Here is a 15,275-nt window from a genome sequence, read left to right as displayed (position 1 = left end):
CATAACCTTCCTCTCCCTTTGCCCAGGATGCTTTTCAAAGGTGATTTGCTGCATTTCCTTGGCTAAAAAGGTACTCAGGAGCTGCACTGATGTAATAAGGCACTGTGCAGAAATACAGGCACACTATTTGTGACCTGTTATCACCACTGCACTTGATACACAAGTTAACTAATGTCTCACAGACATGTTGCCTGTCAAAAATGCCTCTCGCCCTGGCATGGTTCTTCCTTTCCAAGGCAGGAAGAACATTTCTTTTGTAGGAAGAACCGAGAAAGGACATGCAAAGACTTACATGCTACTTCATCCAATGCCGTCACCACAAACCACACGACTTTTCTCTCAGCCATTTTTGAACGGAGAGCTGTAATTTTGTCTCTCCAGCTGACCCCTGCAAAACACAATATGAAAAGCTACAGTCACAAACTTTACTGAGGAAGATCACTTAAACAAAGACCAACACGCTGGATTGTGAAGGGACCCAAAACACACTGTGCTTCTGCTCCTCACTCCTTTCTAATAAGTGATATGAACAATCTCAAATGAGCTGCCCTCCAGGCACCCATGGTTGGTTTTGAAATCACCCAACTTCTAGCAAATGGTTATTTGGAGTTTTGAGGACAAAGGGGTCATTAGCTGAGATTTATCATCTTCTTGACCTATTCATAGTGGATCATATTGTGCTGCAGTACTATTTTTCTCACTACTTTATAAGAGAAAAGCAGAAGGGGGATAGGGCAGTAGAAACAACCCCTGTCTATTGGGAGTTAAGCTTTTCACCTGTGTAACTCAGATCAAGCATGATGAGAGGCTTGCAGGGGCGTTGAGGACAATCTGTCCAGATTGTATCGATCAGGTTTTCTTTGACAGGCACAAGGTCATGGCCAGCACTTCTCAAGGCTTTGGACATCCTCTTCCACTGGTCTGACAAAGGGGAAAAAGTCAAGAGTGATGGCTTTAAAGAACGCACATGGATTCAACAATAGCCCTGTTCACAGAGGGCAGACTCAAGAATCTGTCTCCTCCTTTCTCTCCAGACTCTTCTTCCCATTCCCTTAAAAAAAAAAAAAAAAAGGGCAAAATCTAATGCAGTTACAGTTCCACAAACATATCACTACAGCCAGTGCTGGTAGGTAGTCACAGTCCTGGACAAAAGTCCCTGGAAGAAGCCCAGAAGCTGTCGTAAGGGTGTTACCCTACCCCAGTGCAGAGCCATGCTAGATCTAAGCTAGATGAGAGAGTTGCCTCCATTAAGCCAGAAGATGGATCCTTAGCCCACCTGAATCAAGCAAGTATCTCCCCTTGCCTCCAGTGACCTTTGCATTTGGCCCCACGTGTTGAAGCACAAATAGATATGTACTCTGACATAAATGGTACCTCTCACTGTGCTTCCTACAGGGAAAGCTGCAGAGATGCCGAGACCACCGAGCAGGAGTAGCAGCGTGGATTCTGCAAGGGTGCTCTTGCTCACATGCTGGCCAAGGCATTCAGCAGCTTTGTACTGTAGTGCCTATGACAAGCCAAAGCACAGAAAAAAGGAGGTAGATTGGGATTCTGCTTTTCAGGTAAGGTCACTGCAAGCCTAGAAAGCAGTTCTCATCCCTTGTGTTTTGGACTCAATCCACTGCTGTGGAGCTCTCGTGATACGTGCCTAAACCAAAATCCAACCTGTTTTGCAAAACAGTTTAACCCACCATTCCATCTGGGCTGGAACACATTTAGCTGCACACCATCATACAACAGCTAGACAGAGAAGTGAGGAGCCAGAACATAGTTGCCCAACCCAGAATTATAAAATAAAGTAAAACCAACCAGCTGGAATAATGAAAGGGTCCACTCCCACCTTGGAGCCTTCTGGGAGGACACTCACTAGCCAATCCTCCTGAGTTGGTGTATCTTTCACACCTAAGAGGATTTAAAAAAAAAAAAAAAAGTTCAAAGAAGCAGTCACACTAAAACGTTCCCACACTGTGCAAAAAGTCCAAGCTAATGCATTTTCTAATGAATGTCTAGACCCATTGGCAACAGTCATTACAGGACACTAAAGCAGGAGCAGTGTATCCAAGATGTCCCTAAGTCCCTGCACGATGGGATGTCCTTAGAGCCCACATGTGTGAAGTGACCAATCAGCCTTGACTGTTCTCTGTTTACCAATGGAGCAGTAATCCCAGCCTCTGCGTACCCATTTTCATGAGTGTCCAGTTGTTATCCATCTGATGTGCCGCTTGCAGGAAGTAGCGTCCATCAGTCCACATGGCTGCGTGCTGCTCAGTGACTATGGCAGTACCTGGGCAGGAAGGCAGAAAAGTGGAGTGATTCAGAGGTGTGCAGACACCATGCAGAGATACAGACAGCAGGGACAGTGTCTGAAATTCACTCTGATTCTCCAAAAGGCATCTCTGCTCACTGTTCAAAAGTTAGTCCTGTTTCAGTACTCATTGTTTCCTCTGAGCTATGACTTTCCAAATCCTATCTGAGAGAGTATGCACAAGGATGCACCCTAATGAATTGCCTCAGATGAATTTGACTTAAGCAAACCTCAGCCAGTCAGTGGAACTGACTAAACGGGGCTTTCTAAACCTTCTATAACAGACCGTGGTCTCCACTTGGCTGTTGTCACAGTAACACAGATTGTGCATCCCTAAACTCCATCCCATCTTCTTTTGGGGAGGAAGCCTGGGCACTGGCTATCCACAAGAAACAGCTGATACCAGGCCTGCAGACATGAGTATCATTCCCAGCTGTCAGCTGCACCTCTTTCCCAAATGTTACAGCTCTAGCAGAAATGGCTGAACAGGAAACATGAACATAAACTTCTGTTGGTTCCAGAGTCTGTCCCATTCCAGTGACTCCAGATGGAGGGGTGCAAGCAGACAGCTGAGGGGCAGTGACATCTCAGCAAGGCACTCGAGCTGCCTTGCCCTTGGCAATACTAAACAAAACAAATCATGGCACAAACAGAAACTGAATCCAAGTCTTCTGAGTCTGCATCTTGATCATACTCTCTGTCACCAGAAACTGAAGCCCAGATTACCAGAGCAGTTTCCAAGTATGAATTCATTGTCTTCTACCAAACTCCCCCAGCACAAACCACATTTTAAGCTGCTTCAGCCCAAAAAGATGAAGCAAGAAACACAAGGTGACCCTTGTGTGAAACCTCACTGATTTGCTGAGCATTAGGCTGGGAACGTGGATCTTCCAAGTACATAACAAGGGCACAAATTAGAGAGGAAGGTTATGAAGAGGTCAAGCAGAAGGCACGAAATTAATACAGGATTCATGTTAGCCATTAACAGCAGTCCACAGCCCTGGATTTATCACCTTACACATGAGATCCCAGAGCTCATAGGAACTGATGAACAGACCCTCCAAACACATAGGTACTGGTATTTAATAAACTGATTTACAATTAGAGGGGAAAAAAGACTTCAGTGGACTAACGTGACTTTCCAACAACCACAAAGCAGAGTCATTTGCAGAGCTTAGGGTACAGCCAGGGTAAAAACTAGGTCTCTTGAAACACAGACCTATCCTACAGCCAAGAAAACATCCTGTCTCGGCAAGATAAGCAAACTTTTCCACAGTGTTCAGTTTCCAAATGCAGTGTTTCTGGCCCTGGCTCTATTTAAACAGAAAGGCCAACTAAAGTCCATCTCCTATTCACCCAGCCCAAACGGGCAACATAAAAATCTGTTCATACTGGCTGCACATCAAAAGAAATGACCGCAGGTTATAAGCACCACATTAAAGAGTTAACAGGATTTTACTTTAAGAAAGGTTCATTTAGGGGTCAAATATTTTCAGAAAACTTGTTATTCTGCTGATATTACATAATTCCAGCGGGTAGCCAAGACATAATTCTACAGATGCTGAAATGGGAATAAACAGTCCAAACAAGCTGGATCCGTTTCCTTTTCCATCCTGCCTCTATGCCATGAATGGAACTATTTCTTTATAGGAGAATTATGCAAGAACCCAAGTTCTGGAAAGGTACCTGCAGAGCCATCAAATCCAGAGATGAACGCCCTTCTGCAATCACAGGGTGCAATGTACTCGCTCTAGAAAACAAAAGAGGCAGCAATTATTTATAGCAGCAGAGGAAAAAAAACCAATCAGCTGATGACAAATACTTTGATAAGCTTTTTCTCCTAAAGGACACGGCAGGGAGAACAAAATGAGTTAAAAATCCTGGGCTCTACTCCACTGGAACATTTAATCATCTGTGATTATACTGTATTTATGTTCAACTGGTGGGTTTTTTTAAGCTGCAGCACTTTTCTCCCACAAACATCTGTAAACACTGAAGTGCTTCAGAGTTTGCAGACCTTTATTTCACACTCAGCCTCCCCTTTGGGCAACAAACAAATGATGCCTTTGAAGCTGCAATGTAAAAGGAAGAGAAACCAGAGGCACTCCTTGATCTTGGAGACCAGACTAATCAGTGCATAAAATCTGTAAAATTGACTATCTCCAGCAAAGTCCCCTCACTGGCATTTACAGGAATTCCTTTCTTTTCTGTAACAATGACATTGAAAAAAAATCATCAAGGTGGTAAAACTGTAAAAAATTTAACCCTTAGGACCTTGATAAATAGATATTGATCCTCTCACTCCTCCCTTGCCTACTCAAAATCAGACTACAGCAAAAACAGCCAGACCATGGTCTGATGGATGAAAGCGAATCAAAGTCCACCCTCATCCCAAGCCTATCACAAGCTGTGATTGCTGGCACATCCCTCGGCAGTATTGTAGAAGACCCTGAGAAGGCATAGACATCTGATACCCACAGGAGCTGCCAAAATTAAAACAACAACTGTACCTTTATGTGGCCCACAAGCCTTTTTTATGGGATCCCAGTCTGGCAAGTTTGGAGGTCAGAACTGCTGAGTAGGCCTGTTAATTAACTACTGCAACTCAGCAAATCAGCTTAATCCAGGCTGACAGCACCGATGTTTGAGCTGCAAAACCCCTGGATTTGTACCTCACAAATGGTCTGAAACCCAAATCTGTTCCTCAGCCCATGAAGTTTCTCTGCACCCAGCTGTGCTGGGGCAAAAGAAGCATCTTAGGGACTGAGATAAGAATACAGCCCAATTCTCAGGCAGCTTGAGTTCCTACTGTGATAGAATCACCTGATTGTTAGAAAATACTCCCTTCAAATCTGTTACTCTTCACTCTTCTGAAGAAGGCAGAGGGTTCAAAGCACAGCAGTGAGGAAGCATAAATCACAGCACCTGAGACCAGTTCTTTTATTTCTGCTCCAAATCATGTCATGATCAAATCCCCTCCAGAACAGCCAGGTCTCTCCCCTTCTGGGAGAAGCCCCAGGCAGCAGTTACCAACCATTCACCACTATCATTTTGAAATGGAGCCTTGCAACAGCAAATCTCAGGGCCCAAAAGAGGATCTGGCTGAGCAGCTTTTGCTCCCAATTGCCAGGGAAGATTCCTGGGATATGCTCCAAAGAAATCCTCCATTTCATCCAAACACTAGTGAAAGCTGGCAGAAAGGAGGGGATATGGAGACCATGCCTGCCCTCATCTCTGACCCAGTTAGTTTCCCATGCCTTTGCTTGTCCAGCCCCACTGGGCTGTGACACATGCTCAGCAGCTGTGGAGAGGAGAGGGGTCAGCATACCCACCTTGGGAAGGAATGACTGCCCTTGGCACAACTCTAGCTGATGGGGTGGATCTGCCTCAGCCCCACGCAGCACACTCTCACCACTAACCCCCTTTAAAATAATAACATACACATCAGCATACAGAAACAACAAAGTCATTCAGGGAACAGAATCAAGTGCTTGTTTCCCCACTGCCCATTTCACAGCAGCAGAACAGAAGACAAAGGCAGAGCAATGAGGATTCCCCATTTCAACATTTCCTAACGACTATTCAACCTGACATATCACTAAGTACAACCCAAAACAGAGCAGTGATTTCTCTTCCATTTCTCTTGACCAACACAGCAGAGACTACAGACTAGTTTGCTTGTGCAGATGTCAATCTCACATTCATAGGATGGGTTAGCACCACAAAACAGTGAAATGGATGAAAGCAGTTAAAAAAATATAAATACAGATAAAAGATAAATATAAATAGATAAAATATAAATAAAAATATAAATATATTAAAATATAAATTTTTATATTTTTTAAAAATATTTAAAAAAAATGTATCAGTTTTAGATCTGGTAAAAGCTGACCTAAATTAGCAAAGACCTTGACTGTGTGAAAATACCTCATGCTGTCCCATTCACAGACAAATCCAGGGCATGAGGCAAATGGCCTTCAAAAGGGAGTATGAGAGATCTGGAGGGAAAGATGGTTCATTCATCTGTCAGTCTGAACTCTTGCACACCCACCTGTTCTGTTTCAGGCAGCAACCCCCACTGTGCAAAGATGAGCCCATGTTTTGCACGAGCTAAAATTACCAGGGGAACACCTGTGTACGCCACACAAAGTAGAGACCACAGCACAGTCAGAACAAGGTATTTCCCTGGGGTTTGTCTTGCAGCTCTGATGGCCTTCAACCTGGCCCTCCTCAGGCCTTTCATGTCTGCTTTTCACCATACCTGTCAGTTCAGCAGACAAAACTTGGGGCTAGATCACAGAAATAATCATCTAAGCCAGAAAGAACCCCAAATATCAGTGGTGCTTACCCCCAGAGCCTGCAAGGTTAAGCCATTAACATGTTAAAGCTTAATCTAGCCTAATGTCAACCAAGATCAGCAATGAAAAGTGCAGCTCACTACCCTTAGCTTTAATGACATTGGTGTCATTAAAGAACAAACACTGCTGTGTACCTGGAGGGAGGTCAGTATTCCCTGCCAAGAACTAAACTGCATTGGTAAGAACTGGAACAGGTCAGTACAACCTGTGCACAAGCTGTCTCTTGCTTTATAACCCTGCTGATTCCTCAGCTCAGCACAAGTGTGTGTGAGAGGAGCCAGCCCTGAGCAGAAGACAGCACCTCTGCCAACCCAAACACAGGGCCCTTAGCTGGGCAGGTGCTTCCTTGATGTGGAAGACCAGTCAGATCTAACTAAATTTGTTTTGAGTCAAGGCCTGGAGGTAGAAGCCAGCCCTAGTTAAGCTGTGACTCGCTCCAAACCCAAGCTCTAATCCAAACATCATTCCCTCCCATTAAGAAGCTCCTCCAATCTCTGAATATTTCCATATGGGCAAACTCCAGATTCAATGTAAACTGCATGACTCAACATAAAAAATGGATCCTGCATTTACCACTGCAATACTCCAAAAGCTCTGACAGACATTTTTAACCAAACCACAGAGGACTCACATGCTTCTTTCCCAAAAGCATGGCTTTTCACCCCTTCATGATCCTTGGATGCCTGCAGCCACAAGATCCACCTAGCATTCCTGAAAGGAAGTGAGGCTCTTTGCATGGACTTCATCCCACTTTTGACTGGGACTGCTCCCCTTTCTCATCAGCCTCTGGACCACCCAGGTCTCCAAGGAAGCAGTCTGTTCCTTCAGACTTCCTATCACCAGCATCAAAATTTTCAAAAATTAAAGCAGCCAGACAACATCCAGGGCTGACTGCAAGAGCCACAAATGCAAGGTATTAGCAGCCTTGGTTAAGCCAGAGTCAGAGCCAGCTCTATTTGAGAAGCTCTGTAAGTCTTTCAGTTCCTTACACAACAAAACACAGAAAGCAAAGGATACAACTGGTGGCAGGACTCCTGGCAGTATTATAATCTAAACCTCCTAGCCTTGCAGGAAAACCAATATTAAAAGCATCACAGAACTCAGAGCTCAAACAATCCCAGTGTTACAAGGAGAAATTAGTCAGCAAGTTGCAGTATCAGGGTGTATCAGCATCAGTCCAACCCTGGAGTTCCTTTGTTACCCAGAAGGGAATAGATCTCCCCCCAGTCTAACCCTGCAGCAACACCACAGGAGGGAAAGCCCTCTTTGTTGACAAGTTTTGTGATGTGGATCCGGAGACAGCCTTAGGAATAGCTGAGGCAAGGACAGCAATACACAGCTTGCTTAGGCTGTGGGGAGGAAATGGTTTAGGCCACCAAACACTTGGGTATCATTAAATACTCAAGAACAACGTTCTGAGTCATGGAGGAGCTGCCCAAAAGCAAAATCTGACTGTGGGGCTGTAAAGTTCTTGTTTGCACACAGGAAACAAACCCTTGCTTGGAACATAGGGAAGCTACAAATCTCAGGTTATCACAGTTTACCTGGAATCAGTAAAGCTGTTCTGAGATCAACAGGTTCCTGTCAATGACAAAAACTGCACCAATTCCCAAACCTCACAGAAGAAAAATCCTGCACCACTTAGTCAGGAGGCACCAGGATCAGCAGTGTTCAGTAATCGTTTCCATTCAGATAGATTTGCTCTGCAGAGAAACCTGACCAACTCGCCTGGCAGGAAATAGCAACATGGGGTTCTCTGCTTAACTGCACTCTGTCAAGGAAAAGAAAGCAACAGAAAAACCCAGAAGTCCTGAGGGTCACATTCTTCAACTCACATGACAGCATTCAATGTCTAGTGAAATGAAACCGGAGTTACATATGGACAGAGGCAGCTTGAGGCAGGAATGCAGCAGACAATAGCAGCTGCAGAAAACGCCTTCCCCCTACCTGCCCAAGTTTGGATCTCCCTAAGAGGAAATATGATGCTGCACATATGGTCCCAGGGCACAGGCAAGTCTGGACCCGGCTCACCCCAGTGCCAAGTCAAGGGCAAAGGTTCCGATTCAGTTGCATTTTGCTCTCGTGTGCCCTGGGGTAAAAGGGAGCTTTGGGTGTGAGCCAGGAAAGCTTCAGGTCTTTTGTTTCCTGAAAATGGCTGAGGTGGGAAAAACCCTTGGCAGTTCTTGGGTCTCCTAACAGAGTGAACAGAAGAGTAAAACCAGCATACGAGCCAGCAGGGGAGCTAAAAGGCAGTTCAGCAATTTCAAATTTATGTCACAGACTACAAAAATCTTAACAGTGGAAGCAGCACACACCACAGTTACTGCCATGGGTTACCACCCCGGGCCCAGACTTCCATCCTGTCTTAAGAGCATAGAACATGATGCACAGCAGCATGGAAAGGGAAGCATCACTGTGGCCTGTTCCTTCCCTGCCTCTCCAAAGGCTCCTCCCTGTGGGAGCTGAAGGGCTTTAGCACAAGGCAGCAAATTCCAGTAAGAACTTGATCTAGTAAAGGGAAAGCTCTGCAACTAATCCTTTATCACCTCACTTAAGAGTATGTGTTGATCAGGAGATGCTAATAGGGAAACTAAAGCCTAGATAATGTCTGTTCCTCACCCAGTAAATCCATTCTTCCCAACAGCCAGGACTGGCACAGTGAGCACTCTGGCAAGCTCCCTTTTCTGCAGTGTGAGCTCCCTGGAGACAATCTGATGAGAAGCTGTTGGTAGACTGTCCACTCTGATTTCTTACAAGAACATAAAAACCTCAGTCTCTTGAATAGACCCCAGAAACATTTTCCAGCATGGTATTTCTCAGGTTACACAGATTTTTATGCTATAACTATTAAAGCAAGTGAACAAAGGGTGATTTCAGTTATCCTTGGCTTTTATTTTTCACAGAGAAGCACGATCATTCCCACAATGCATCCATCATACCTGGTGGGCATCTCCAGAGGGCACTATGTAGGCTTGGACAGGCTCCTGGACATACTTGGGATTCTTCATCACCTGCCGCAGTTGCTTCAGCAGCTCTGTTGTAATTTTCGGACTCATCTTCCCACCTACAACTAAAACAAAGCACAAAACCTCTGTTTCTCCAACCATCCCAGGTCACCCACATGCACAGGCAAGGAGCCATCACCACTGGAAACTCCCCTTGAGGACAACTCTGCCAGTATCATATCTCTCAGACCAGAATTTTGCCTGTCTTGTCACTTCACTCAATTTCCTTAACAATGAGGGATCAGGTTAAGGCCAGAGAATCACAGCTGGTCTGCCCTGTAAAGGATCTTCCCCACCTGGTGAAGGATGGTATGCCCTGTGGTGATACACATCACCTTAACACACTGGCCAACCCTCCTTGCACGTGGACTGGACCAGGAGCCACAGCACCTCATACATTCCCTATGACAGCCAGGAAAGGGCTTGGCATGCGATGTGGATGGTTCCAAGCACCTACAGATCAGAAGCAGCCACACCCGTGGCATGCACCAAGAGAAACTTCCAGTCTTTTCACCCTGGGGCCAGAGATGCTGTGGTTTATATGCTCAGGCTGCTGGGAGAACAAGACATGACTTCAGGAACTCTGGAATGGACCAACTACAAATGCAATTTTTAGAAGTTTCACTATAGCCCAGAGTTTCATAGTGGACTGGTGAGTGGATTAACTCAGACAAAAGATATCTGCTCCCAAGGACACAGAGGGATGCATTCACTGGCCACATTCACCTCTGGGCTGTGCGCTAGTTCATCTAGAAGAACACAACTATAACAGGAGGAACAGCCTGCTGAGCTCTCACAAGGGACTGCCAGAGGACAGCTAGGGAGGCTTATGGGAACCTCCTCTAAAGACCTTTGGCAAATGCTCTGCAGATCTCAGCTGGTGTCAGGCAGGGGTGAGGCACAGCCTGGATGGAAGATCACAGGGGAAAACAAGGGCACAGGCCAATCCCACTCCCTGGCTGTGGTTTTGCAATGGATGTATATTCAGCATTGCAGGGGACACCAGCCTCTCAATTTGCTACCCAAAAAGTGTCCCCAGCCAGGGCCCGCTGGGAGCACCATGCACAGTGACGCATCAGGCCGTGCTGCTGTGCTGGCACAGGAGAAAGCTGCAGGGCAAAGCACACAGTGATTGCAGGATGTCCAAGCCGTGGGGAATGCCTGGCCAGAAAGTCTATGGAAATCAAGTAACCTGAACCTCCTCAGAGATTCTTTCCATCTTTTCTTCACTCATATCTCCAAAGGGTGCCCAAAGAGAGTCTCTTCCCAGTTCCCTACCCACTTCTTTCACATTTTTAAGAATGTGCTGGGATTTTAAAACTTTAATACTGTCACGTTCCAGGGCAAGGTGGGCAGGCTGTGTGCTGCTTGAACGCCACGTTATGCAGTATTTTATTCTGACCAGTTAATTTCACAGCTCATTTCACAGCCATGTCTACAAACAGATCATAGATGGGAGAAGCAAACAGCATGCAAGTCTCAAACATTTTTTGCTTATCCAGGCACTTACTCTATTTACACCTCCCTAACTACCAGGAGTCCCAAGTGACATTATGGTCTTATGCCAAAACACAGTAAGGCACAGTCCCTGCCCTGTATGTTTGCCACCTAACCGAGAAGGTAGAAAAGCTGCTTCCCCTTCACAAACCATAAGAAAACATGATTTGACCAAGGTCACACACCAGAGCTGTGACCAAGTCAGGAACTGAACCAAGATCTGATGCATTCAGGTCTCAACCCAAGCCCACCATTCACATGTTTTATCACAGGAAGTTTAGAGCACGCAAGACTTGTGTGTGACTGATTTTGCTCACACAGGTACACTGTGTTTCAAAACCCAAACCACATGAAGCAATTTAAGGTCAGAAGGCCCTGATCCTCAAATTGGTATTATCTTGTCCCTTTGCTGGGATTAGATTACACCTCAGATTTATTTCCAGGACAATTTTCATAATTTTATACAGTGTTTGCAAGCTACGCTGAACTTTATAATACTGTGATTGTTTCTGTCTGTCCTCTGCAACGAGCTGCTGGAACATTCTATAACATTGCTACTGATTTATGTTCTGATAGAGTAAAACACAAAGGAGAGAGAGCAACAACATAACGACTAGCCAGCAAAAAAGAATCTCTTTCTACAAACTCATAAGGACACAGCTTCCATTCTTGGCCTGTGCTTTGTCTCTAGGAGTCTAAAAGTCTCATATAAACAGGCAAGGCATGACAAGGCTTTGCCTTTTAATAAAGCTCCTTGCTGACAAGTCATGGTTTTCTTAGCAAGCAAGAGAGTCTCTCAAGGACAAAAAAAATCATTTAAAAAGTACTCTCCCCGTTGAAAGATTTGCTTACAATATTAAAAACAAAACTAAGCTAGATTAGCAATGAAACTCCTATTGAGAAGGACATTTATTTTAGATAACCCCCACAGTATAAGAAATCCCTTTCAAAAAATCCTCCATAAACTTTACAATAAAAATTGTCACCAGTTTCCAGAGAAAGAGAAGATATTTTCTCACAGATCTTTGGTAGCCCTTTATTCTGGTCCCCATAAAACTTCTAACAGGTGACTTTTCCTCCCTTGGCCATGATTATAAACCTCTATAAAGTTAAAATAGCTTCTCAATCATTATTTAATCACGCCGGTGATCAAAACCAAACACAGCTGGAATTAAGGTAGAGGATTTAGCAGTGCAAGGACCAGTCCCCTTCCGCACCCTAACTTTTTCAAAGGCATCAGGCTCCCTTGTTACCTGTCTCTGTAGTTCCCCACGTCTGGATGCTGCTAACCTCTGCTCACACAAAATACCATCCAGCTCTTTGCTCAGCCTTCATAAGCTCCACTGTGCCTGAGAAAGCAAAGGGCAAAACTCAAATGGCTAACAAACTTTGCCCCCCAATAAAACATTCTCATCCCCCAGCAATGAGCTGAAAATGCATTAACACTACGTTCTACTGGCATGATTAGAGATGCACTGACGGTGAACTGTGAGGGAACAGGGAACATCAAGGGCCAGGCATTTGCTTGTCAAGACTCACGATTAGATCTTGCAAGTATGTGCTGTTTTTTGCCAGTTTGTTTCTCAATCATTCTATCACAGGCCACTTCCCATTTCCCATGGGGAAACCAAGGCAGAGCAGGAGTAACATGCAAAGTACCACTGCATGATAACAGTCAGAGCTAGATCCCAAAATCTGTCACTGTCTAGACATATATTATCTACACCTCACTCAGACTGCAGGAGGCAGTTCTGCAAGAGCTCAGACCAGATCCTGCCTGGACAGCATCTCCATCAGACACACAGGACAAAGAGCAATCACAGAAATGCTGCCAGAGGAACCAGACACCCGCTCCTGCCTCCCACATGCATGGACAGCGATGGGCTGTCAGCGAGGGCTGGAGACACCAGGACCAATGTGTCAGGGTGTGCATCAGTGCCATGGAAGGGACAGGAGGCAAGGACAGGAGGTCTGGCTACAGCTGGGTCTGCTTGCACCTGTGTTAGACAACCTTGAGCGTTTATGTCCCATTTTCTTCATATATGCTCATCTTTGTGACCATTTCCTCTTCGCTTTCTCTTTTACGTATAGCCTTGTTCAAAATAAGCACATAAGCTTGCATAGTCAGGATTCAGCAGTACCACCCCAGAGTCAGGCCTCTCTGGCCTGGGCTGGCTGCATGCAGGGCAGCCCAAGCACTCACAGATATATACTGAGGCACAAGCCCTATTGCTTGACCCTTCGTCACGCCTGCCTGCAAACTCGCCAAACAGAATGTCAGAATTGTTAGGGTTGGAAGGGACCTCTAGAGATCATCTGGTTCAAATTCCCTGCCGAGGCAGGGTCACCTAGAGCAGGTGACACAGGAACATGTCCAGAGTTCAGGAATGACTCCAAAGAAGAAACTCCACACCCTCCCTGGGCAGCCTGTCCCAGTGCTCTGCAACCCTCAACATCAAGAAGTTCTTCCCCGTGTTGAGGTGGAACTTCTTGTGGTTTAGTTCATGCCAATTACTTCTCGCCTTGTTGCTGGGCACCACTGAAAAGTCTGGCACCATTCTTTTGGTACCCACCTTTGAGGTATTTACATGCATTCATGAGATTACCTCTCAGTCTTCTCTAGACTGAACAGGCCCAGCTCCTGCGGTCTCTCCTCATAGGAGAGATGCTCCTGCCCCCCCGAGCCAAAAGCCTCCCCAGCCCCACTCAGGGGTGACAGGGCCGCTGGGCCTGGACACCGCGCCCGGGCCCGGCTGTCAGCGCTGGATGCCCTGGCAGGGCCTGGGCCTGGACACCCGGCCAGGGACCGGCCGGAGGGGCACGCCGTGCTGAGCCCCCGGGGCCACACGAGCCGCTCCGAGCCACCAGCCCGGGGCTCCCGCCGGGGCCGCCCCCGCCCGCCGCTCCTCACCTGCCGCCGGCCCGCCCGCCTCCGCCGCGTCAGCGCCACGTGGGCCGCCCGGGCCGCCCCCTGCGGCATCACGGCTGGCGTCACGGGGCGGGACCGGGACGGGCACCGGGATAGGGACGGGCACGGGAACCGGATCGGGATCGATGTAGCGCTCTGGTGCCGCCGCAGCCGCGCTGCCCGGCGTGGCCGCCCGACTGAGCCCGCGGGCACCGGGGCAGCCCCAGTGCGCTGCAGCCCCGCCGAGCGCCTCCCCGGGGGAGGGACCGGAGCGGAGCCCCTGTCTCACACCTCCTCCGCCTCCCAAAAATACATCTTTAGGGGTGCGGATGTGTGTGGCCGCCCAGCGAGCGCACGCCCTGCAGGCCTCGGGCCGCTGGGGTTTGGGAGCTGCCCGAGGCGGGTGGAGAAGAAGGGGCTGGGGGCTCACACTTGCCCTTCCCCAGCACCAAACTGATGGACAGGTTGAGATTAGATATTAGGAAGAAATTCAGTGCTGTGGGGGTGGTGAGGCACTGGAGCAGGTTGCCCAGAGCAGCTGTGGATGCCATGTCCCTGGAAGTGTTGAAAGCCAGGCTGGGATGGGTCTTCGAGCAACCTGGTCAAGTGGAAGGTGTCCCTGCCCATGGTTGAGAGTAGGTGATCTTTAAGGTCCCTTCCAACCCAAACCATTCTATAATTCTATGAAAATCTGGCCATTTGCCATGTGTGCTCCCTAACGAAAATACCTTCCACCAGCCTGCTCTACCCCTGCAGTTTTTTACAGGTGGGCTGTAAGTAAACCCTATGGACAGAAACACATGGCTGTTACAGAAATGGAGACATGAGAAGATCAGCACCAAGAAAGGCTACAACAAAATTAAAAAACATGCTTTGTAGCTGTGTCCAGGCAGGAGGGGTTTGTTTGGAGCAGTGCGTACTCAGGGGACCCTCTGGCCCCAGCACCGTGACAGTGTTGCAGCCACCCGTCTCTCATGGGGTTCAGCCCTGCACCCCAGTTAACTGTGACTCTGCAAAGGATGAAGAGAGGAGGAAAATGTTCTCAGTGGGACCCATCCTAGTTCAGGGCCTCTTGCACATCCTGGGATCTCAGTAGAGGAGGAGGTGCTCAGTTGGCCGCACGGTGCCCCAGTACTGGGCCCTTGAAGATGCACAGGCTGGGGGCTACACCCAACATTCCACTGGTAGGGGAGAACTGTGTG

The 15,275-nt window shown here is 47.2% G+C and overlaps 1 protein-coding gene across 2 annotated transcripts in view; it reads right to left on the bottom strand.

Annotated features, from left to right (window-relative positions):
• XPNPEP1 (X-prolyl aminopeptidase 1) overlaps window positions 1-14,148 on the bottom strand; it is a 31,226-nt gene extending 17,078 nt beyond the window's left edge. Inside the window, exons 1-8 of one of the 2 annotated variants that reach the window (XM_050340286.1) lie at window positions 14,077-14,092; window positions 12,419-12,514; window positions 9,603-9,733; window positions 3,992-4,055; window positions 2,180-2,284; window positions 1,810-1,902; window positions 778-921; window positions 293-388 (exon numbers count right to left, since the gene is read on the bottom strand). In XM_050340286.1, coding sequence (XP_050196243.1) covers window positions 293-388; window positions 778-921; window positions 1,810-1,902; window positions 2,180-2,284; window positions 3,992-4,055; window positions 9,603-9,719 — 619 coding nt within the window. In that variant the 5' untranslated portion in view covers window positions 9,720-9,733; window positions 12,419-12,514; window positions 14,077-14,092. Of the gene's footprint in view, window positions 1-292; window positions 389-777; window positions 922-1,809; window positions 1,903-2,179; window positions 2,285-3,991; window positions 4,056-9,602; window positions 9,734-12,418; window positions 12,515-14,076 lie in introns of both variants that reach the window. The other variant, XM_050340295.1, reaches the window with a different exon arrangement.
• Between the last annotated feature and the right edge of the window lie 1,127 nt (window positions 14,149-15,275).

Source organism: Myiozetetes cayanensis, unplaced genomic scaffold, assembly GCF_022539395.1.
Source record: "Myiozetetes cayanensis isolate MyiCay16 unplaced genomic scaffold, myiCay2020 scf10, whole genome shotgun sequence".
Taxonomy (NCBI): Eukaryota; Metazoa; Chordata; class Aves; order Passeriformes; family Tyrannidae; genus Myiozetetes; species Myiozetetes cayanensis.
The sequence above is the reverse complement of the archived record's forward strand: the minus strand, read 5'-3'. Positions and strand labels throughout refer to the sequence as shown.